Source organism: Oncorhynchus mykiss, chromosome 28, assembly GCF_013265735.2.
Source record: "Oncorhynchus mykiss isolate Arlee chromosome 28, USDA_OmykA_1.1, whole genome shotgun sequence".
Lineage (NCBI taxonomy): Eukaryota > Metazoa > Chordata > Actinopteri > Salmoniformes > Salmonidae > Oncorhynchus > Oncorhynchus mykiss.
This window is the reverse complement of record NC_048592.1, coordinates 31,280,464-31,305,677: the sequence shown is the minus strand read 5'-3', so window position 1 is coordinate 31,305,677 and position 25,214 is coordinate 31,280,464. Positions and strand designations below refer to the sequence as shown.

Genomic DNA, 25,214 nt, shown 5'->3' with positions numbered 1-25,214 from the left:
TGTCCACAAAGCGGCATTGCTGGCTGTCTCGCTCCCGCCTTATCCTTTCTTTGGATTGGTGGATACATCTCATCTCCTGTAATGGATACATCTCATTATTGTTGTCCTTTTTTAAATATTCGATGAGGGTTGTTGACATCAACTGCCTGTATTCAGTGGAGAGTGAAGCTATGTTACAAGCCTCATTTAATGAACATGCATAGCCATCTCGAGACGTCTCCGATAATAAAGTGTTTTTTCTTTAAGTTTCCGGGATGTCCCCTTCCCTACTTATATCAGCATTATGAAACTTCTATTGGATCAAATAAATATCACGTAGCAAATAAGAAATATTTTTTTTTGTTGTTGACCAAATTCGACACTCTCATTGACCTCCATACAAAAACTCCTTGCTTGGTGGGCGAAACAACATTAACTGCTGGAGGGAAACAAATTTCCCGCCGAGTAGGGCCTCCCTTTCTGCCATGGTTGACCGAGCGCTTCCCACAATGCACTCCCATATCAGCGGGAAATAAAAATGGCGAATGTATTAGGGGAGAATGACCCGTTTGTTATTTTCTAAACAAAATTTATATTGTGTCATATTTTGAGAGGAGCATTTCAAAGAGATTTACCGATATTTGGACAAGACGCCAATCACCGGTTACGACCGAGTATTTCAATATATATGGCATTTTGACCCTCCCAACTGACCGAATGAGGTAGCTCGCAAACTTATCAAAATAACATGTTATTCGCTGAGGGTGCGCTCCAGAATCATTCAGTCTGTTATAGCTCGAAACCTGTGCCTGTAGACAACTGCTAAGACAAATTGCATACAGGATGTATCCAGCTAGCCATTGAACTGAAAACGTATAAGTTAATAGTATCAATTCATTATTTCAGCCCGGATGCAAATGTCCAGACAGCTAGCTAGCAAACTAGCCCACGAACAAAAGGAAAAAGTGAAGGTGCAGAGAGTGGGATAGGGCTCTAACACCCCAAGACTATTCATTTTCTCACATATCTAGTATGTTGAGTTACTTGACAGCTGAGTTGACGCAACCTGTCAAATTCTAGACAATTCTATATTGAGAAGCGTGCATGACTTGCTACTGTTACTTAAAAAATGTGATTTGGCTTTCCAGTGTTCCCCATTGAAATAATCCCCTTTTAATATGTGTCTCAGATCTGCTGCTTTGGTGAGACTCAATTGGCTTGTAGCTTCAATACAATGAACGCTTGACAGTGACCCCTATTTTTTTGGGGGGGGGGACACGATGTAGGAATTAATTCACCTCTCTCTTCCAATATGACAGAGACTCAACGGCATTAGAGCGCTTGCCGGTCCACCAGCAGAAAGCACCTTCCCTTCGGCAGCAGTGCAAGACGCCAGTGTCCCTGACCAGCGTCCACTCTACCGAGGATAGACATGGAGGGGACACGGACACCAAGCTCGGCAACAGGTTTGACGAGGGACAAGAGGTCCTAGCCCGATGGTCGGATGGGCTGTTTTATTTGGGGACTATCACAAAGGTAAGCACCTGTAGTTACTAGGTGGAAAGTTTCAATTTGGTGTAAATGCAATTTCAGACACATCTTATGTCATTTTTCATTAAAGGATATTGATATTTTTTTTCTCCCTCAGATAAATAAGGACAAGCACCGCTGTTTTGTTGTCTTTGAAGATCGGTCCAAGTCCTGGGTTCTGTGGAAGGACATTCAGACAGGCAAGTAGTTCTTCTGCACAAGACATGCTGCCATGTCAAGTTCCAGTCATATTTTTGATAGTCAATGCGATGGACTGTTTTATGCTTACTTGATAGTATGTTGAACTTTCATTTTGTTGGATATCTGTGTAATGTGTATGTATTACACTCTAAAGAAAAAAGCCGTCTGCTAGGAAAAATACATGCCTTTCTATTTTCTCCATAGATACTGCCAATAGACCTTGAGCAGAATCCTTAAAATTTTGCAGTATAATTTATTCTCCAGGATGTACAGTTTCAGTTAAATGTGTATATTCATTCCGTTAGGCTTGCCCTCAGTCATTCTATCTCTGCTTGTCTTGATATCCTTTGTTGAGATTTCTTCAATCTCCTCCTGGTTTATCTTTTGTAATTTGTCCCTGACAGTTAACAGACCACAGAATCTCCTACACCAACTGTAAATTCCCCACAGACAAGCATAGGGAAGGCACTCCTCAGCCTGTGTTACTACTGTGTTCATACATGTTAATTTTGTTAATGAGTCCCACTTCAGGGAGGGGCCTAGAAATGAATTGTCATCTATTAGCACCTATTTTTAGTTAGATGACTCATGACTGATGTTTGACATATTGGAATTGGACAATCATATTTATTCTAAGTGGCAGAAAATGTGATTGTGTTATGTTGAACCTCAAATGGCACCCCCAGTTGAATTTGAGTAGGAATTAATTTAAGTTGGGCCTCAACTAAAGTCACATAAAGTTATAAAGTTCATGGCCTTTGCACAGATTTTTTTTCTTCTCACCTTTATTTAACCAGGTAAGCTAGTTGAGAACAAGTCCTCATTTGCCACTGTGACCTGGCCAAGATAAAGCATAGCAGTTCGACACATACAACAACACAGAGTTACACATGGAATTAACAAAACATACAGTCAATAATACAGTAGAAAAAAAGAAAACAAAGTATATATACAGTGAGTGCAAATTAGGTCAAATAAGGGAGTTATGGCAATAAATAGGCCATGGTGGCGAAGTAATTACAATATGGCAATTAAACACTGGAATGGTAGATGTGCAAAAGATGGATGTGCAAGTAGAGATACTGTGGTGCAAAAGGAGCTAAATAAATAAATACAGTATGGGGATGAGGTAGATAGATGGGCTGTATACAGATGGGCTACCTACACTGATGCTTACACTCTGACCAGACCATGCGTCCGCCATCGCCATTTTGTCCACCTACACTAGACACGATCAGGACACGCAGGTTGAAATATCAAAACAAACTCTGAACCAACTATATTAATTTGGGGACAGGTCGAAAAGCATGAGACATTTATGGCAATTTAGCTAGCTAGCTTGCTGTTGCTAGAAAATTTGTCCTGAGATATAAACATTGGGTTGTTATTTTACCTGAAATGCACTAGGTCTTCTCCGACAATTAATCCATAGATAAAAGGGTACAAGTTTGTTTCTAGTAATCTCTCCTCCTTCAGGCTTCTTCTTTGGACTTTATATGGCGGTTGGCAACCAACTTTAAGGTGCACCACCGACTGGACTGGAGAGTGGACCTCAGTTCATCTTTCAATCACCCACGTGGGTATATGCTCCTGAAAACCAATGAGGAGGTGGGACTTGCAGTGCGTCAAGCGTCACAAATAGAACCAAGTTATATTTTAGCACCTTGCAACGCAGACACGCGCGAGCAGTCTGAGTGCAATGATTGAATAACATGCATTATTTTGCAGCGCACGAGACGGGAGTGGTGTGGTCAGCATGCTAGACTACACCATTTTATTTTGTGAGGTTGCAGGTGTTGCAAAAAAAATAAAATAAAAGTGTTTTAACTTCTATATTAAATGACATCCACTTAAAAAAAGGGTCCCTCCCTCTTTGGACTGGATATGAATGACAGATTCCTTTTTCAGTCAACTTTGGGTGAAAGTAGCATATCTTGTTTGATTGTGTTGGATTGGTAGCACATGGGGATAGGTTTGTGGAGACAGGACTGCATATAGCACTGTGCACACATCACATTGGTGAAATCCCACCATGGTCTCGCACCTTTGTTTGTCAGTTATAAAGTACAAAAGTTAACTGTTATGCGTTGTTGGTCTTTCTCTGTTGTTTAGAGCAGAGTTTCCCAAACTTGCCCCCCCCCCAACCACATGTGCACGTTTAGTTTTTTCCCCCTAGTACTACACCCTGACTCAAATAACCAATTCATCATCAAGCTTTGATTATTTTGAATCAGCTGTGTAGTGCTATGTCAAAAAACTAAATATGCACCCAGGAGGGGCCCCAGGACTGAGTTTAGGAAACCCTGATCTAGAGGAATGACCCGTCCCACCTGTGTTTTTTTTAGGGGACGAGGGAGGAGAGGACATGGTCTGCACAATATGCCAGGATGAGTGCTCAGAGGATCCCAACGAGATTGTCATCTGCGACAAGTGTGGACAAGGTAGGGCTTAATCACCTTGCTAACAATGGACAGGGTAGGCTTAATCACCATCATAACAATGTAGACAACGTAGGGCTTAATCACCTTCTTAACAATGTAGACAACGTAGGGCTTAATCACCTTCTTAACAATGTAGACAACGTAGGGCTTAATCACCTTCCTAACAATGTAGACAACGTAGGGCTTAATCACCATCATAACAATGTAGACAACGTAGGGCTTAATCACCTTCTTAACAATGTAGACAACGTAGGGCTTAATCACCTTCTTAACAATGTAGACAACGTAGGGCTTAATCACCTTCCTAACAATGTAGACAACGTAGGGCTTAATCACCTTCCTAACAATGTAGACAACGTAGGGCTTAATCACCTTCTTAACAATGTAGACAACGTAGGGCTTAATCACCTTCCTAACAATGTAGACAACGTAGGGCTTAATCACCTTCCTAACAATGTAGACAACGTAGGGCTTAATCACCTTCCTAACAATGTAGACAACGTAGGGCTTAATCACCTTCCTAACAATGTAGACAACGTAGGGCTTAATCACCTTCCTAACAATGTAGACAACGTAGGGCTTAATCACCTTCCTAACAATGTAGACAACGTAGGGCTTAATCACCTTCTTAACAATGTAGACAACGTAGGGCTTAATCACCTTCTTAACAATGTAGACAACGTAGGGCTTAATCACCTTCCTAACAATGTAGACAACGTAGGGCTTAATCACCATCATAACAATGTAGACAACGTAGGGCTTAATCACCTTCCTAACAATGTAGACAACGTAGGGCTTAATCACCATCATAACAATGTAGACAACGTAGGGCTTAATCACCATCATAACAATGTAGACAACGTAGGGCTTAATCACCTTCCTAACAATGTAGACAACGTAGGGCTTAATCACCTTCCTAACAATGTAGACAACGTAGGGCTTAATCACCTTCCTAACAATGTAGACAAGGTAGGGCTTAATCACCATCATAACAATGTAGACAACGTAGGGCTTAATCACCTTCCTAACAATGTAGACAAGGTAGGGCTTAATCACCTTCCTAACAATGTGGACAAGGTAGGGCTTAATCACCTTCCTAACAATGTAGACAAGGTAGGGCCTAATCACCATCCCAAGAGTGGATTTTCACCAACAACGAATTCGACAAGAGATGTTCCGCCCCCGTTAATTTTTAATGAGGACATGCAGAGAAATTGTGGGAGGGTGGAGCCCTGCTAGCAGAGGGGTGGAAAAACTTTATGCAAATTTCAAGTGGAGCGACTCGTTGTCAAGAGGGTTCCGCCTCTGGTCAAAATGTAACTTCTTCGTCCTGTAGCGCAAAGACAAGGTTGGGAAATTATGCTTTGGGCCAGATGTTTGTAGGTTCATATCCCATTTAAGGATTCCTTGTTTACTATCTAGTCATTAGAGGTCCCACCTCTGGGAAAAATGTATTGATACAATAGTAATTCTCTCTTAACTGTGACCCGTCTTTACCTTTCAGGATACCACCAGCTCTGCCACTCACCCATCATCGACTCCAGCCTGATCGACACCGATGAGAAGTGGCTCTGTAGGGAGTGTGTGTTAGCCACAACAGAGGTACTTACGATACTATATTATTACTAACACTGAGTGTACAAAACATTAGGAACACCCGCTCTTTCCATGACAGACTGACCAGGTGAAAGCTTTGATCCCTTATTGATGTCACTTGTTAAATACACTTTAATCAGTGTAGATGAAGGGGCGGAGACAGGTTAAATAAGGATTTTTAAGCCTTGAGACATGGATTGTGTGTGTGTGCCATTCAAAGGGTGAATGGGTAAGACAAAATATTTAAGTTCCTTTGAATGGGGTGTGGTTGTAGGTGCCAGGTGCACCGGTTTGTCAAGAACTGCAACGCTGCTGGGTTTTTCACTCAACAGTTTCCCATGTGTATCAAGAATGGTCCGCCACCCAAAGGACATCCAGCCAACTTGACACAACTGTGGAATGCATTGGAGTCAACGTGGGCCAGCATCCCTGTGGAATGATTTCGACACCTTGTAGAGTCCATTCCCCGACGAATTGAGGCTGTTCTTAGGGCAAAAGAAGGGGGTGCAACGCAATATTAGGACGGTGTTCCTAATGTTTTGTCTGTGTATATTGTCCATTTACTCTTTAGTGAGTTCAGCATGCAAGGTACACAAAAATAAATGCACAAATTAAGCAATAAGGTCCGAGGGGGTGTGGTATATGGCCAATATACCACGGCTAAGGGCTGTTCTCTGCACGACTCAACGCTGAGTGCCTGGATAAAGCACTTAGCCGTGGTATATTAGCCATATACCACAAATACCTGAGGTGCCTTATTGCTATTATTAACTGTATACCGATGTAATTAGAGCAGTAAAAATACATGTTTTGTCATACCCGTGGTATACAGTCTGATGTACTGCTGTTTTCAGACAACAGCATTCAGGGCTTGAACCACCCAGTTTGTAATACAATACAGAATAATGCAATATGCAAACACTGGAAAGTGAACACACACATAATATTCATATTACAGAACCACTGTGTGAAAAGGTTGTAGTAATAGTAAGGGAACGCTCCAACCAAATTGAGCTCACAGTCCGGTGTATGTGTTCTCTGACAGAAGGGTCCCAAAGCCCTGCAGGAGCTGAAGCAGTCTCTACCTTATTCCCTAGAGGACCTGGCGTGGGACCAGGGCCACAAGACCAACATCCAGCAATGTTACTGCTACTGTGGAGGGCCTGGAGAGTGAGTCACACACACACACACACACACACACACACACACACACACACACACACACTGTTTTAACCCCTCTCTCCTTTAGCTGGTACCTGAAGATGCTGCAGTGCAACAGGTGTAAGCAGTGGTTCCACGAGGCATGTATCCAGTGTTTTAAGACGCCCATGCTCTATGGAGACAGGTACTAAACAAGCCTCGTATGATAAGTCATCTCTCAGGAAACATGTGCCGAGTGACTACCTATGGCATGCAAGAAAATAAATCTACTCCTGTGCTTCTTTCTCACCAGGTTCTATCTATTTATTTGCTCAGTTTGCAGTAGTGAACCAGAGTACCTCAAACGACTGCCTCTTAGATGGTGAGAGAAACTTGTGTCGAATTGATTGGTGTACGAGACGGATTGATGTTATTCACTCGAGCTGTTGATCTATTGTTTCCACCTGTTGAAGCAAACAAGATACCCCAATGACACTGAATCAGTTTAACAGTAGTAGTGTGTGTGTGTGTTTATGTGTTTATTTATTTATTTGATGAAACTGGAGTAGCAGTCTATCATAGTTCCCTCTAGGCAAAATGAAGCTATTCTATTCCACGTCAATCCCCATACTGAATCATTGACTTGTGGCTGTTCTGTGCTTCCTTCCTTGTTTCTGTCCAATAGGGTGGACGTTGCACACCTGAGCCTTTACAACATGAGTGTGATTCACAAGAAGAAGTACTTTGATTCTGAGCTGGAGCTGATGACTTACATCAACGACAACTGGGAGCAAATGCAGCTCGGGGAGGTAGGACGAAGCTCGACACAGTTGGGAATAGGGGTGTGAATGTTTAAACGTTAAAACGTTTAAACAGAATTGTGATCCTTGACGTCAAGAAAAAAAAATAGTTTCCCCCCCTAAAAAATTATCACAGTGCCGTTATCACAAACATATTATTTTCTGTGTTATAGCATAACTAGATGATAGGCTATAAAGACCTTTTGTTTTATTTATTTCACCTTTATTTAACCAGGTAAGCTAGTTGAGAACAAGTTCTCATTTACAACTGCGACCTGGACAAGATAAAGCAAAGCAGTGCGACAAAAACAACACAGAGTTACACATAAACAAACGTACAGTCAATAACACAGTACAAAAATCTATGTACAGTGCGTGCAAATGTAGAAGAATAGGTAGGTAAGGCAATAAATAGGCCATAGAGGCAAAACAATTACAATTTAGCATTAACACTGGAGTGATGTACAGATGATGATGTGCAAGTAGAGATACTGGGGTGCAAAAGAGCAAGAGGATAAGTAACAATATGGGGATGAGGTAGTTGGGTGTGCTGTTTACAGATTGGCTGTGTAAGCTGCTCTGACAGCTGATGCTTAAAGATAAAAATGGATATATAAGACTCCAGCTTCAGTGATTTTTGCAATTCGTTCCAGTCATTGGCAGCAGAGAACTGGAAGGAAAGGCGGCCGAAGGAAGTGTTGGCTTTGGGGGTGACCAGTGAAATATACCTGCTGGAGCAAATGCTTCGGGTGGGTGTTGCTATGGTGACCAGTGAGCTGAGATAAGGCTGGGCTTTACCTAGCATAGACTTATAGATGCCCTGGAGCCAGTGGGTTTGGCGACGAATGTGTAGTGAGAGCATACAGCCAACAAGAGCATACAGGTCGCAGTGGTGGGTAGTATATGGGGCTTTGGTGACAAAACGGATGCCACTGTGATAGACTATATCCAATTTGTTGAGTAGAGTGTTGAAGGCTATTTTGTAAATGACATCACCGAAGTCAAGGACCAGTAGGATAGTCAGTTTTACGAGGGTATTTTTGGCAGCATGAGTGAAGGATGCTTTGTTGCGAAATAGGAAGCCAATTCTGGATTTAATTTTGGATTGGAGATGCTTAATGTGAGCCTGGAAGGAGAGTTTACAGTCTAACCAGACACCTAGGTATTTGTAGTTGTCCACATATTGTAAGTCAGCATCGTCCAGAGCAGTGATGCTAGTCGGACGGGAGGTTGCAGGCAGCAATCGGTTGAAGTGCATGCACTTAGTTTTACTTGCATTTAAAAGCAGTTGGAGGCCACGGAAGGAGTGTTGTATGGCATTGAAGCTCGTTTGGAGGTTTGTTATTACAGTGCCCAAAGAAGGGCCAGATTGCATAGTGGAGAAGGTGCGGTGGGATTCGAAATGGTCGGTGATCTGTTTAACTTGGCTTTCGAAGACTTTAGGAAGGCAGGGTAGGATAGATTTCGGTCTATAACAGTTTGAGGCTAGAGTGTTTCCTCCTTTAAAGAGGGCGATGACCGCGGCAGCTTTCCGATCTTTGGGGATCTCAGATGTCATGAAAGAGGTTGAATAGGCTAGTAATAGGGGTTGCAACAATTTCGGCTGACCATTTTAAAAAGAGGGTCCAGATTTAGCCCAGCTGATTTTTATAGAGATCTAGATTTTGTTGAAACCCCCTGGGACGGTTATGTTGGCAGAACAGTCGTGATGGATCGGCTGGGCTCTGTGTCGGCAGTAAAAGGGTTCAGGCCAATGGCAAAATATGTCTTGAAGCACAAGAATTGGCTGATGGACCTCTTCGGCTAGCCAGGAGATGGGCCGAGCTCCAGGCTAGCTCCAGGCTAACTGGTGCTTGCTTCGGGACAGAGGCGTTAGCCAGGAGTAGCCACTCGGATAGCAGCTAGCTAGCTGCAATGAGCCGGTGCAAAGGTTCAGAGCTTGCGGTAGAAATCCTGAGATGTGGTAGAGAAAAAGCAGTCCGATATGCTCTGGGTTGATATCGCGCTGTGCAGAGTGGCAGATCCGTACCACATTGGGTGAGGCGGGTTGCAGGAGAGTATTTTCATTTTGTAGATGGAAATTGAGATGTAAAAAATTAAATATATTTGAAGAAATCAAGAAAAATATATATATATATATATACATGGGACGGGACAAGACAACAGACTAGAGGTCGACCGATTATGATTTTTCAATGCCGATACCGATTATTGGAGGACCAAAAAAAGCAGATGCCAATTTAAAAATGTTTATTTTTATTTGTAATAATGACAATTACAACAATACTGAATTAACACTTATTCTAACTTAATATAATACATCAATAAAATCAATTTAGCCTCAAATAAATAATGAAACATGTTAAATTTAGTTTAAATAATGCAAAAACGAAGTGTTTGAGAAGAAAGTAAAAGTGCAATATGTGCCATGTAAGAAAGCTAACGTTTAAGTTCCTTGCTCAGAACATGAGAACATATGAAAGCTGGTGGTTCCTTTTAACATGAGACTTCAATATTCCAAGGGAAGAGGTTTTAGGTTGTAGTTAATATTGTATTTATAGGACTATTTCTCTCTATAGCATTTGTATTTCATATACCTTTGACTATTGGATGTTCTTATAGGCACTTTAGTATTGCCAGTGTAACAGTATAGCTTCCGTCCCTCTCCTCGCCCCTACCTGGACTCGAACCAGGAACACATCAACAGCCACCCTAGAAGCATCGCTCCACAAAATCTGCAGCCCTTGCAGAGCAAGGGGAACAACTACTCCAAGTCTCAGAGCGAGTGACGTTTGAAACGCTATTAGCACGCACCCCGCTAACTAGCTAGCCATTTCATATCGGTTACACCAGCCTAGTCTCGGGATTTGATAGGCTTGAAGTCATAAACAGCTCAATGCTTGAAGCAGAGCGAAGAGCTGCTGGCAAAACGCACAAAAGTGCTGTTTGAATGAATGCTTACGAGCCTGCTGCTGCCGCCTACCACCGCTCAGTCAGACTGCTCTATCAAATATCAAATCATAGACTTAATTATACCATAATAACACACAGAAATACGAGCCTTTGATCATTAATATGGTCGAATCCAGAAACTATCATTTTGAAAACTAAACGTTTATTCAGTGAAATACCGTTCTGTATTTTATCTAACGGGTGGCATCCCTAAGTCTAAATATTGCTGTTACATTGTACAACCTTCAGTGTTGTGTCATAATTATGTAAAATTCTTCCAAATTAGTTCGCAACGAGCCAGGCGGCCCAAACTGTTGCATATACACTGACTGCGTGCAATGAACGCAAGAGAAGTGATTCAATTACACCTGGTTAATATTGCCTGCTAACCTGGATTTCTTTTAGCTAAATATGCAGGTTTAAAATTATATACTTCTGTGTATTGATTTTAAGAAAGGCATTGATGTTTATGGTTAGGTACAGTCGTGTAACGATTGTGCTTTTTTCGCAAATGCGCTTTTGTTAAATCATCCCCCGTTTGGCGGAGTTGGCTGTCTTTGTAAGGAAGAAATAGTCTTCACACAGTTCGCAACGAGCCAGGTGACCCAAATTGCTACATATACCCTGACTCTGTTGCAAGGGAAGTGACACAATTTACCTAAAATAAATTCATGTTCGCAGGCAATATTAACTAAATATGCAGGTTTAAAAATATACACTTGTGTATTGATTTTAAGAAAGGCCTGGATGTTTATGGTTATGTAGACGTTGGACCAACTAGTCCTTTTTCGCCCTGTTAGGGCTAGGCAGAATACTGCCCCCTTTGGAGGAATTGCGTGCCCATAGTAAACTGAAAAAAAATCTGTCCAAAATTGCTAATATATGCATATAATAATTATTATTGGATAGAAAACACTCTAAAGCTTCTAAAACCGTTGGAATTATGTCTGTAAGTATAGCAGAACTCACAGGGCAGGCATTCTTCCAAACTAGTTTTGGGATCATGAAAGTTGGGGCAACTTTGACGTGATCGCTCCCACCCTTCCCAACCAGCTATGGATCTGGGGACACTTTCTATGTCTTCCACTAGATGTCCTCATTCAGTAGAGTGTTTAATCGTTCAAATCCCGCGAGTTTTGGCCCTATGGGAGTGAATTGAGTGCGTGTCGCGAGAAAATACCTGTGCGTTAGGGCGCGAATTGGTCACATTCATTCCTTTGTTCCAGCACTCCGGAGGAGAACTAACAATGACCGGTTGAATTGAAATTTGTTTTGTACGTTTAGAACATCCTAAAGCTTGATTCTGCACTTAGTTTGACCTGTTTAGTCGACATATAATATGTAATTTTTAAGTTTTGATGCGCAACTTTTCGGGACCAGAGGAAATTTTGGGTGCATTTCAGCTGATATTGTTAGCAGATGCTAATACAAAGACACAAGACTTGAAACCAAACAATGTTTTAGGTAAGTATGAACCCTTCCAGTACATTCTGAACGAAGACCATCAAAGGTAAGGGAATATTTATGCTGAAATTGTGTGTTTCTGTTGACTCCAACATAGCGGAGAAATATTGCTTATGTCTGAGCGCCGTCTCAGAATATTGAATAATGAGCGATTTCTGTAACGTTAAAAAGAAATGTAACAAAGCGATTGCATTAAGAAGCAGTGTATCTTTCTAACTATATGTAGAACATGTATATTTAGTCAAAGTTTATGATGTCTATTTACGTTATCTTGTGGCGCTATCTATATTTTCTCCAGACATTTTTCAGTATTTTCTGAACATGAATTCAATGTAAATGGACATTTATGGATATAAATGGCATATTATTGAAAAAAAAAAAAAAGTACTGTGTAACATGTCCTATTACTGTTATCTGATGAAGATTTTCAGAAGGTTAGTGAATGATTTATTTTTTAATCCTGCTTTTATAATTTTATATTTTCTGGGACAAAATGGCTGCCTCTTGTCTTCGTTTCGGTGGTGGTCTAATATAAATATGTGGTGTGTTTTCGCCGTAAAACATTTAAAAAATCTGACATGCTGGGTAGATGAACAAGCTGTTTATCTTTCATTTGAGGTATTGGACTTGTTAATGTGTGGAGGTTAAATATTTCTAAGAATATTTTTGCGTTCCATGCGCCACGTTCCAGCTGAACGTGGGAGGGGTCGTTCCCAAAAGGGAACCCCACCCGTCAACAGGTTTTTAAGGCAGCCCCCCGCACCTCTCTGATTCAGAGGGGTTGGGTTAAATGCTTTCCCCTTTCCAATTGTTAATGACGTAATGGTGGGGAGTCGGATTCCGGTGTCGAATCCCATTTCTGAGTATCAAGACACCGGAATCAACTCCTAAGATTAAGTGTTTTTGGATCGGAGGAGACGGATTAGTTGCCGTACTCCCGAGAACACAAACACCTGCATTTTCATACCGAGGGACGGAGTGAGAGGGAAGGGGCACAGTATAGGCAGGTCGGCCACCAGGCAGACAGTCAGAACCATGCACTAGGCCTATCTATCAGCAATCAAAAGCTGTATCTCGCAAGTTCTTGGCTTATAATGTCGCACTTCAGTAAAGCAGGGCCTATCATCAATGAATAGGCTGTAATATTCCACATGCAACAGACCAAAGATTGATCACACTCGCATCACTAGAGAAGAGGGGGCAGGCAGAACAGCGCGAGGGAGCGAGAGGAAGGGGCAGGCAGAACAGCGCGAGGGAGAGAGAGGAAGGGGCAGGCAGAACAGCGTGAGGGAGAGAGAGGAAGGGGCAGGCAGAACAGCATGAGGGAGCGAGAGGAAGGGGCAGGCAGAACAGCATGAGGGAGAGAGAGGAAGGGGCAGGCAGAACAGCGTGAGGGAGCGAGAGGAAGGGGCAGGCAGAACAGCGCGAGGGAGCGAGAGAAAGGGGCAGGCAGAACAGCGTGAGGGAGCGAGAGGAAGGGGCAGGCAGAACAGCATGAGGGAGAAAGAGGAAGGGGCAGGCAGAACAGCATGAGGGAGCGAGAGGAAGGGGCAGGCAGAACAGCGTGAGGGAGCGAGAGGAAGGGGCAGGCAGAACAGCATGAGGGAGAAAGAGGAAGGGGCAGGCAGAACAGCGTGAGGGAGCGAGAGGAAGGGGCAGGCAGAACAGCATGAGGGAGAAAGAGAAAGGGGCAGGCAGAACAGCGTGCATATATCTTGGTAATCTGTATCTCGCAATATCTTGTACGGCTCACAAATTCACTAAAGTAGCCCAAATTTTGCCTCTTGCTCTCTGGTTTTAATTTAAATTACACAACTTTCCCCAGGCAAAATATCCAAGATGGCGTAGCAGTCAAACGCCTGTTGTAGAGGTTGACCGATTAATCGGAATGGCCGATTAATTTGGGCCAAGTTCAAGTTCATAACAATCGGAAATCGGTATTTTTGGACACAGATTTGGCTGATAAAAAATATATATATATATATATTTTTTTAACACCTTTATTTCACTAGGCAAGTCAGTTAAGAACACAATCTTATTTTCAATGACAGCCTAGGAACAGTGGGTTAACTGCCTTGTTCAACCTTGTCAGCTCGGGGATTCAATCTTGCAACCTAACAGTTAACTAGTCCAACGCTCTAACCACCTGCCTCTCATTACACTCCACGAGGCGCCTGCCTGTTACGCAAATGCAGTAAGAAGCCAAGGTAAGTTACTAGCTAGCATTAAACTTATCTTATAAAATTGATGATATTACTAGTTTATCTAGCGTGTCCTGCGTTGCATATAATCGATGCGGTGCGTATTCGCGAAAAAGGACTAGTTGGTCCAACGTGTACATAACCATAAACATCCATGCCTTTCTTAAAATCAATACACAAGTGTATATTTTTAAACCTGCATATTTAGTTAATATTGCCTGCGAACGTGAATTTATTTTAGGTAAATTGTGTCACTTCCCTTGCAACAGAGTCAAATCAAATCAAATTTATTTATATAGCCCTTCGTACATCAGCTGATATCTCAAAGTGCTGTACATAAACCCAGCCTAAAACCCCAAACAGCAAGCAATGCAGGTGTAGAAGCACGGTGGCTAGGAAAAACTCCCTAGAAAGGCCAAAACCTAGGAAGAAACCTAGAGAGGAACCAGGCTATGTGGGGTGGCCAGTCCTCTTCTGGCTGTGCCGGGTGGAGATTATAACAGAACATGGCCAAGATGTTCAAATGTTCATAAATGACCAGCATGGTCGAATAATAATAAGGCAGAACAGTTGAAACTGGAGCAGCAGCACAGCCAGGTGGACTGGGGACAGCAAGGAGTCATCATGTCAGGTAGTCCTGGGGCATGGTCCTAGGGCTCAGGTCCTCCGAGAGAGAGAAATATTGCTGGTAGCAGCTCAACAGCCTCTTTACACTTTTTAAATTGAAATTTCGGACTTTTTCTTATCGTTTTAATGGAAAACCAAAATAAATAAATGGGGAGCCAGACCCAGGCAATCAGAATCAGTTCTTTTTTTTCCCACAAAAGGGCTTTATTGCAAACAGAAATACTACTCAGTTTCATCAGCTGTCCGGGTGGCTTGTCTCAGACGATGTGGAGATCATGGGCTGGCGGAGTTACACATGGTCTGCGATTGTAAGGCCAGTTGGACAATCTGCCAAGTTCTCTAAAATTACGTTGGAGGCAGCTTATGGTAGAGAAATTAACATTTAGTTCTCTGGCAACAGCTCTGGTGGACATTCCTGCAGTCGGCATGTCAATTGCACCCTCCCTCAACTTGAGACATCTGTGGCATTGTGTTGTGTGACACAACTGAACATTTGAGTGTCATTTTATTGTCCGCAGCACAAGGTGCACCTGTGTAATGATCATGCCGTTTAATCATCTTCTTGATATACCACACCAGTCAGGTTGATGGATTATCTTGGAAAGGAGAAATGGTCATTAACAGTGATGTAATCACATTTCTGCACAACATTTTAGAGAAATAAGCTTTTTTTTGCATCTGGAACATTTCTGGTATCTGGTATATTATTTCACCTCATGAAACATGGGACCAACACTTTACATGTTGCGTTTTTATATTTTTGTTGAGTTTATTTTATTTGATACAGCAGTATATGACATTTTAACACTAAATAAATCTGACTTTTTCATTTTTCCAAATCCAGCTTTCAGCCACTCCTCAGTCGGACCGATATGAAAGTATTTTGGAAGCACTGAATAGCAATCACAGCATGTGAGTAACTCTCTCTGACCTTATGATTTCTGTAATGTTAGCATACAAATCCACCCTCATTTGTCCATCTCTCTTAGGTTCATGTCAGGGAAGGAGATCAAGAAGAAGAAGCACCTCTTTGGGCTGAGGATCCGTTTTCCTCCGGGTCCCCAGAGCTCTGACCTGCTGGCCAACAGAGGGGAGCCAGAGAGGGCCTCCAACGAGATCAAGATCAAAGGCAGGAAGGCTATCAAGCCTCTTACCAACACAAGGTGGATCTCAAGTTTCTACTAAATTATGTTATGAGAAGCTCATGAAAAAACATACTAATTTAAAAACACATTTTTTTTGCATGCTAAAAACAGTGGGGCAAAAAAGTATTTAGTCAGCCATCATTTAGTATTTAGTCAGCCATTGTGCAAGGTCTCCCACTTAAAAAGATGAGAGGCCTGTAATTTTCATCACACTTCAACTATGACAGACTAAATTAGAAGAAAAAAATCCAGAAAATCACATTGTAGGATTTTTAATGAATTTATTTGCAAATGGTGGAAAATAAGTATTTGGTCACCTACAAACAAGCAAGATTTCTGGCTCTCACAGACCTGTAACTTCTTCTTTAAGAGGCTCCTCTGTCCTCCACTCGTTACCTGTATTAATGGCACCTGTTTGAACTTGTTATCAGTGTAAAAGACACCTGTCCACAACCTCAAACAATCACACTCCAAACTCCACTATGGCCAAGACCAAAGAGCTGTCAAAGGACACCAGAAACAAAATTGTAGACCTGCACCAGGCTGGGAAGACTGAATCAGGTTTGAAGAAATCAACTGTGGGAGCAATTATTAGGAAATGGAAGACATACAAGACCACTGATAATCTCCCACGATCTGGGGCTCCACGTAAGATCTCAACCCGTGGGGTCAAAATGATCACAAGAACGGTGAGCAGAAATCCCAGAACCACACGGGGGGACCTAGTGAATGACCTGCACAGAGCTGGGACCAAAGTAACAAAGCCTACCATCAGTAACACACTACGCCGCCAGGGACTCAAATCCTGCCGTGCCAGACGTGTCCCCCTGCTTAAGCCAGTACATGTCCAGACCCGTTTGAAGTTTGCTAGAGAGCATTTGGATGATCCAGAAGAAGATTGGGAGAATGTCATATGGTCAGATGAAACCAAAATATAACTTTTTGGTAAAAACTCAACTCGTCGTGTTTGGAGGACAAAGAATGCTGAGTTGCATCCAAAGAACACCATATCTACTGTGAAGCATCGGGGTGGAAACATCATGCTTTGGGGCTGTTTTTCTGCAAAGGGACCAATGAGGAAAGAATGAATGGGGCCATGTATCGTGAGATTTTGAGTGAAAACCATCAGCAAGGGCATTGAAGATGAAACGTGGCTGGGTCTTTCAGCATGACAATGATCCCAAACACACCGCCCGGGCAACGAAGTAGTGGCTTCGTAAGAAGCATTTCAAGGTCCTGGAGTGGCCTAGCCAGTCTCCAGATCTCAACCCCATAGAAAATCTTTGGAGGGAGTTGAAAGTCTGTGTTGCCCAGCAACAGCCCCAAAACATCACTGCTCTAGAGGAGATCTGCATGGAGGAATGGGCCAAAATACCAGCAACAGTGTGTGAAAACCTTGTGAAGACTTACAGAAAACGTTTGACCTCTGTCATTGCCAACAAAGGGAATATAACAAAGTATTGAGAAACTTTTGTTATTGACCAAATACTTATTTTCCACCATAATTTGCAAATAAATTCATAAGAAATCCTACAATGTGATTTTCTGGATTGTGTTTCTCATTTTGTCTGTCATAGTAGTGTACCTATGATGAAAATTACAGGCCTCTCTCATCTTTTTAAGTGGGAGAACTTGCACAATTGGTGGCTGACTAAATACTTTTTTGCCACACTGTATCCTGGTCAGACTGTTTTGGTTTTTATCTCTGTACTTTTGGTTGGGTTTGGTTAGCCTGAAGTTGACTGGTAAGATAAGGGACCAGAAAAGATAACTATCCTTTTCAGTAAACTATGATGACTCAATTTGACGGTGTGAATCTGGTTGTTCCAGTGAAGTAACCAATGGCGTGGTGAAGAAGGCCAAGAAGATGAAGAAACAGGGAGGTCACTCCCTGGCGACTCTGGCCAAGCGAAGTCGCTCCAGTGAACTCTTGGCCCAGGTGTGTGTGTTTAATACTACTTCTATTGATCAACGTTAACACCTTTACCCAAAGTTAAAACATTTTTAGAGGTATGTTGTTCATCCATTGAGATGTGTAATACCTCTTTATCCCCCCTGAAGGATATGAAGCCACCACCACCTCTGGATACCCAGTCCTTAAGGAGGTCAGCTATCCCCCAAAAATGTAATTTGTGAAAATGTTGCTCAGTTTGTGAAACTGTTGAATGGTAGTGTTCTTCTTTACTCCCAGCAGCAGGAGTGACAGATCTCTTCCCTCCTCCAGTACCTCCGAGATGGAATCCATCAGTGCCGTCCGCACCACTGAAACTACCTCAACTAGCCTCTCCAGACAGTCCAGGTACATTCTACAATAGCATTATGGTACACCAAGTATGTGGACATCCCTTCAAATGAGTTGATTTGGCTATTTCAGCCATGCCAGCTGCTGACATGTGTATAAAATCCAGCATGCAGCCATGTAATCGCCGTAGACAAACATTGGCAGTAGAATGGCCTGTTCTGAAGAGCTCAGTGACTTTCAACGTGGCACCATCATAGCATGCCACCTTTCCAACAAGTCAGTTTGTCATATTTCTATCCTGCTAGAGATGCCCCGGTCAACTGTAAGTGCTGTTATTGTGAAGTGGAAATGTCTTGGAGCAGCAACATCTCAGCTGCGAAGTAGTAGCCCAAACAAGCTCCCAGAACAGGACCGCCATGTGCTGAAGCGTGTAAAAATTGTCTGTCCTCAGTTCCGTGTTCTGTACTGCCTCTTGAAGCAACACCAGCACAATAACTGTTTGAACTTCATGAAATGGGTTTCCATGGCCGAGCAGCCTCACACAAGCCTAAGATCCCCATGTGCGTTGCCAAGCGTCGGTTGGTGTGGCGTAAGCTCGGCACCATTGGAATCTGGAGCAGTGGAAACGCCTTCTCAGGAGTGATGAATCAAGCTTCACCATCTGGCAGTCCGACGGACAAATCTGGTTTTGGCGGATGCCAGGATAACACTACTTTCCCCAATGCATATTGCCAACTATGAAGTTTGGTGGAGGAGGAATAATGGTCTGGGCCTATTTTTTCATCGTTCGGGCTAGGCCCCATAGTTACAGTGAAGGGAAATCCTACCCCATAGTGACTTTCTAGACTATTCTGTACTTCCAACTTTGACAACAGTTTTTGGGAAGGCCCTTTCATGTTTCAGCATGTCGGTGCCCCTGTGCACAAAGCGAGGTCCATACAGTAATGATTTGTCTATCGGTGTGGAAGAACTTGACTGCCCTGCACGGAGCCCTGACCTCAACCACATCGAACACCTTTGGGATGAATTGGAAGGCAGACCTAATAGCCCAACATCAGTGCACAACCTCACTAATTCTCTCTCTCGCCTCTTGCTCTTTCTCTTCCCTATTCCTCCCCAGCTTGTGTAGCTCCAGTAAGACGTTCACGGGTCGCCACTGGCCCATCGCCCAGCCCCCCCTGAAGAGGCGACGGGGCCGGCCACGTCGGGCCCCCCTCCAGCCCCCCAACCCTGAGATCCCCCCTCCTCACCAGCCAGACCCCCACCACCTCCCAGAGCCCCCCATCCCCCTGCCGGGGCTCCACTCCACGGACATAGTGCACGGGCTGGGCCACGGCGGTCAGCTGTCCCACCTGAAGAGCTCAATCAGTAGCTACTTTGGGGTGGCAGGCCGCCTGGAGTGCGGGGAGAAGTACCGCATCCTAGCTCGCCGGGTCAACCTGGACGGCAAGGTTCAATACCTGGTGGAGTGGGAGGGCGTCACTGCCTCCTAAACTTGTCGTAGCGCTTACGTAGTTTATTACACATACGTAGCGCTTAACATGTTTACACAGCGTTTAAAAAGCATTATAAACTGGGTGGTTCTGAATGCTGATTGGCTGAAAGCTGTGGTATATCAGACCGTATACCACAGGTATGACACATTTATTTTTACTGCTCTAACTACATTGGTGACCAGTTTATAATAGCAATAAGGCACCTCGGGGGTTTGTGGTATATGAACAGCCTAAGAACAGCCCTAAGCCGTGGTATATTGGCCATACACCACGCCCCCTCTGCTTAATTGCACTCTTCTTCTGAGATCGGGCTTCCCCGTGTTGCCCAGTCTGGAGCGGCGCTTGCGTTTCCAGTGATATGGTCTTTCTGTGACTTGTCTTTTGTGTTTCAGATCTGTTTCGGTTTTGTAAACTGAAGAGGTTAAGAGATCAGCTTTGGCAGAATGTAAAATGAATGGGGTTTAGAGTGGCTAGGTAGGGGGTGTGAATGGGGTTTAGAGTGGCTAGGTAGGTGGTGTGAATGGGGTTTAGAGTGGCTATGTAGGGGGTGTGAATGGGGTTTAGAGTGGCTAGGTAGGGGGTGTGAATGGGGTTTAGAGTGGCTAGGTAGGGGGTGTGAATGGGGTTTAGAGTGGCTAGGTAGGGGGTGTGAATGGGGTTTAGAGTGGCTAGGTAGGGGGTGTGAATGGGGTTTAGAGTGGCTAGGTAGGGTGTGTGAATGGGGTTTAGAGTGGCTAGGTAGGTGGTGTGAATGGGGTTTAGAGTGGCTAGGTAGGTGGTGTGAATGGGGTTTAGAGTGGCTAGGTAGGGGTGTGAATGGGGTTTAGAGTGGCTAGGTAGGGGGTGTGAATGGGGTTTAGAGTGGCTAGGTAGGGGGTGTGAATGGGGTTTAGAGTGGCTAGGTAGGGGGTGTGAATGGGGTTTAGAGTGGCTAGGTAGGTGGTGTGAATGGGGTTTAGAGTGGCTAGGTAGGGGGTGTGAATGGGGTTTAGAGTGGCTAGGTAGGGGGTGTGAATGGGGTTTAGAGTGGCTAGGTAGGTGGTGTGAATGGGGTTTAGAGTGGCTAGGTAGGGGGTGTGAATGGGGTTTAGAGTGGCTAGGTAGGGGGTGTGAATGGGGTTTAGAGTGGCTAGGTAGGGGGTGTGAATGGGGTTTAGAGTGGCTAGGTAGGGGGTGTGAATGGGGTTTAGAGTGGCTAGGTAGGTGGTGTGAATGGGGTTTAGAGTGGCTATGTAGGGGGTGTGAATGGGGTTTAGAGTGGCTAGGTAGGGGGTGTGAATGGGGTTTAGAGTGGCTAGGTAGGGGGTGTGAATGGGGTTTAGAGTGGCTAGGTGGGGGGTGTGAATGGGGTTTAGAGTGGCTAGGTAGGTGGTGTGAATGGGGTTTAGAGTGGCTAGGTAGGGGGTGTGAATGGGGTTTAGAGTGGCTAGGTAGGGGGTGTGAATGGGGTTTAGAGTGGCTAGGTAGGTGGTGTGAATGGGGTTTAGAGTGGCTAGGTAGGGGGTGTGAATGGGGTTTAGAGTGGCTAGGTAGGGGGTGTGAATGGGGTTTAGAGTGGCTAGGTAGGGGGTGTGAATGGGGTTTAGAGTGGCTAGGTAGGGGGTGTGAATGGGGTTTAGAGTGGCTAGGTAGGGGGTGTGAATGGGGTTTAGAGTGGCTAGGTAGGGGGTGTGAATGGGGTTTAGAGTGGCTAGGTAGGTGGTGTGAATGGGGTTTAGAGTGGCTAGGTAGGGGGTGTGAATGGGGTTTAGAGTGGCTAGGTAGGGGGTGTGAATGGGGTTTAGATTGGCTAGGTAGGGGGTGTGAATGGGGTTTAGATTGGCTAGGTAGGGGGTGTGAATGGGGTTTAGAGTGGCTAGGTAGGGGGTGTGAATGGGGTTTAGAGTGGCTAGGTAGGGGGTGTGAATGGGGTTTAGAGTGGCTAGGTAGGGGGTGTGAATGGGGTTTAGAGTGGCTAGGTAGGGGTGTGAATGGGGTTTAGAGTGGCTAGGTAGGGGGTGTGAATGGGGTTTGAGTGTCTTTGCGCCTGACCTGATATGTTGAAAGTGTTTGCGAGTAGTTGATGTTCGAGAGGGACTCAAACAACAGAGATGATGTTGTGCTGCTGCAAACCCGTTTATTATTATTGTTTATTATGAATTATTATATATCTTTACTTTTCTACGTTTTTATTGATATGCCTCGAGTGTCTAATGAGAGAGTTCATTTTTTTACGATTTGGATTTGATTGCACATACTGTATCAAGTTCAGCCTGTTCTCAGCAATTCTCCTGAACCCGTTGTACCCAGGCTCATAAAATGACTTAGAGATACGAAGCTTCTCTTTTCTGTCTTTGGCAGCTGAAAGCGTGTAACCTCTAATCTCTGCTTAATGTTCTGCAAATCATCTCACTATGAATAGTATTAATTTCACTGTGTTCTAGTCCAAATCCACACTATGTCAAGATTTTACTCAGACTTTTTCTAATGCATTATTAATTACTGTTAGAATTTGCTTTGAGGGCTGAGCTTGTGTGAAAGAACGTTAGTGACTGACTTCATGTGTATGTGGTAACTGGTACCGTTAGGCCTTGTTTTATTTGAAAGGTTGAGTAATGTACCCACGTTTTTACTTGTGTTCTACAATATACAGTGTGGCAAAAAAGTATTTAGTCAGCCACCAATTGTGCAAGTTCTCCCACTTAAAAAGATGAGAGAGGCCTGTAATTTTCATCATAGGTACACTTCAACTATGACAGACAAAATGAGGAAAAAAATCCAGAAAATCACATTGTAGGATTTTTAATTAATTAATTTGCAAATTATGGTGGAAAATAAGTATTTGGTCATTAACAAAAGTTTATCTCAATACTTTGTTATATTCCCTTTGTTGGCAATGACAGAGGTCAAACATTTTCTGTAAGGGTTCACAAGATGTTCACACACTGTTGCTGGTATTTTGGCCCATTCCTCCATGCAGATCTCCTCTAGAGCAGTGATGTTTTGGGGCTGTTGCTGGGCAACACAGACTTTCAACTCCCTCCAAAGATTTTCTATGGGGCTGAGACCTGGAGACTGGCTAGGCCACTCCAGGACCTTGAAATGCTTCTTACAAAGCCACTCCTTTGTTGCCCGGGCGGTGTGTTTGGGATCATTGTCATGCTGAAAGACCCAGCCACGTTTCATCTTCAATACCCTTGCTGATGGAAGGAGGTTTTCACTCAAAATCTCACGATACATGGCCCCATTCTTTCCTATACACGGATCAGTCGTCCTGGTCCCTTTGCAGAAAAATAGCCCCAAAGCATGATGTTTCCACCCCGATGCTTCACAGTAGATATGGTGTTCTTTGGATGCAACTCAGCATTCTTTGTCCTCCAAACACGACGAGTTGAGTTTTTACCAAAAAGTTATATTTTGGTTTCATCTGACCATATGATATTCTCCCAATCTTCTTTTGGATCATCCAAATGCTCTCTAGCAAACTTCAGACGGGCCTGTACATGTACTGGCTTAAGCAGGGGGACACGTCTGGCACTGCAGGATTTGAGTCCCTGGCGGCGTAGTGTGTTACTGATGGTAGGCTTTGTTACTTTGGTCCCAGCTCTCTGCAGGTCATTCACTAGGTCCCCCCGTGTGGTTCTGGGATTTTTGCTCACCGTTCTTGTGATCATTTTGACCCCACGGGGTGAGATCTTGCGTGGAGCCCCAGATCACGGGAGATCATCAGTGGTCTTGTATGTCTTCCATTTCCTAATAATTGCTCCCACAGTTGATTTCTTCAAACCAAGCTGCTTACCTATTGCAGATTTAGTCTTCCCAGCCTGGTGCAGGTCTACAATTGTGTTTCTGGTGTCCTTTGACAGCTCTTTGGTCTTGGCCATAGTGGAGTTTGGAGTGTGACTGTTTGAAGTTGTGGACACGTGTATTTTATACTGATAACAAGTTCAAACAGGTGCCATTAATACAGGTAACGAGTGGAGGACAGAGGAGCCTCTTAAAGAAGAAGCTACAGGTCTGTGAGAGCCAGAAATCTTGCTTGTTTGTAGGTGACCAAATACTTATTTTCCACCATCATTTGCAAATAAATTCATAAAAAATACTACAATGTGATTTTCCAGATTTTTTTCTCTCATTTTGTCTGTCATAGTTGAAGTGTACCTATGATGAAAATTACAGACCTCTCTCATCTTTTTAAGTGGGAGAACTTGCACAATTGGTGGCTGACTAAATACTTTTTTGCCCCACTCTATGTTCTGAAGATATACATTTTTGCTGCATTTTTTTTTAAATATGCAATCATTGTACTTTTAGATATCTACAGTTACATTTATGAACCTCTTAAAAATGACTTTGTTCCTTAATTTTCTTCCCTCTGTGCGGTTATATTTAATGACTTTGATCAGTGCGAACATTGAATGCAAAAATCTCATGGACCTTTTTACTTTAAACAAATAAAACTGATTTCAGTTCTTAAAGCCGCCTATGCAACATAAGTCTCGAAAGACAATTGTTTTTGTATTTCAATCACTTGACCGCAAGATTGGCATCAGCAACAAACCACAACAATATTTTTTGGTTTCATCTGACTTGGGCCTTTTAGTTTTTTATTTCAGGTGCTATTTATTTCACCTTTTACTCAGAACTGTGCACTTAGCCAGACGTCTGCTGGTACAGCCAAGCTCACCTAGAACCCACTCAGGATATGCTCAGCAACTTTACTATATGCATGATGTACTCAACATTTGGAATATAACATGTTATTGATGGAACATTGGAACATTTTCTGTGGTGTCAGTATTTCATTGACGTTCATTTTAAAGAAAATGTAGCGTTCATTTAGTCATTCCTCTGTGACTGGTTGTTTTCAAAAATCTGCAGTTCAGTCCATTATGCTACAGGGTCACAAATGTCTTCGTTCATCTGAAAACATGATCTTCCACTTATCTCATGAAGTGTTTATTTTTTTATTTTTAGTTCCCTTCACCTCTGAGGGGTTAGGTTCAATACAGAAGACACATTTCATTTGAATGCATTCAGTTGTACAACTGACTAGGTATCCCCCCCCACCCCAACTCACGCCCTGACCATACTAAATAAAGACAAAATAAAGGTCAGAACGTGACACTATGTATCCCTCTTCCCCCCTGTTTCATTGTAAGAGTTCAAGCAGTTAATGCCTCTTGCTGTTGGATGTGTTTTGTTATTCTCAGAAAATGCCATTTTCCCGTTGAGGCAGTGGAGTTGGGTCTTGACGTTGATACCTCTTTATTTAAAAAAAAGTTATTTTAAGCTTTTCTTCTGTATCAAACTTTATTGGTCACATTTAGCGTATGTTATTGCGGGTGTAGTGAAATGCTTGTGTGTGTATGTTGTTCCAGTGTTAGACCCCTGGATCTTTGTTTTCTACTGGCTTTGGGC

General features: G+C 43.3%; 1 protein-coding gene across 6 annotated transcripts; it reads left to right on the top strand.

The window, feature by feature from the left end:
* The first annotated feature begins 466 nt into the window (after positions 1-466).
* LOC110508945 (metal-response element-binding transcription factor 2) lies at positions 467-20,532 on the top strand. Of its 6 annotated transcripts, none has more exons than XM_021589869.2 (15): positions 467-701; positions 1,299-1,515; positions 1,628-1,709; positions 4,056-4,151; positions 5,656-5,753; positions 6,793-6,917; positions 6,997-7,092; positions 7,201-7,269; positions 7,573-7,696; positions 15,776-15,843; positions 15,921-16,094; positions 17,907-18,015; positions 18,138-18,181; positions 18,301-18,375; positions 19,439-20,532. In XM_021589869.2, exons 1-15 carry the CDS (start codon positions 697-699, stop codon positions 19,809-19,811), a joined length of 1,755 nt encoding a protein of 584 aa, XP_021445544.2. In that variant the 5' UTR covers positions 467-696; the 3' UTR covers positions 19,812-20,532. The 6 variants fall into 6 exon arrangements, with proteins under 6 accessions (XP_021445544.2, XP_036822424.1, XP_021445542.2 ...); XM_036966529.1 differs by having other exon boundaries at positions 18,274-18,375; XM_021589867.2 differs by having other exon boundaries at positions 468-701; positions 18,268-18,375.
* Positions 20,533-25,214: the final 4,682 nt, after the last annotated feature.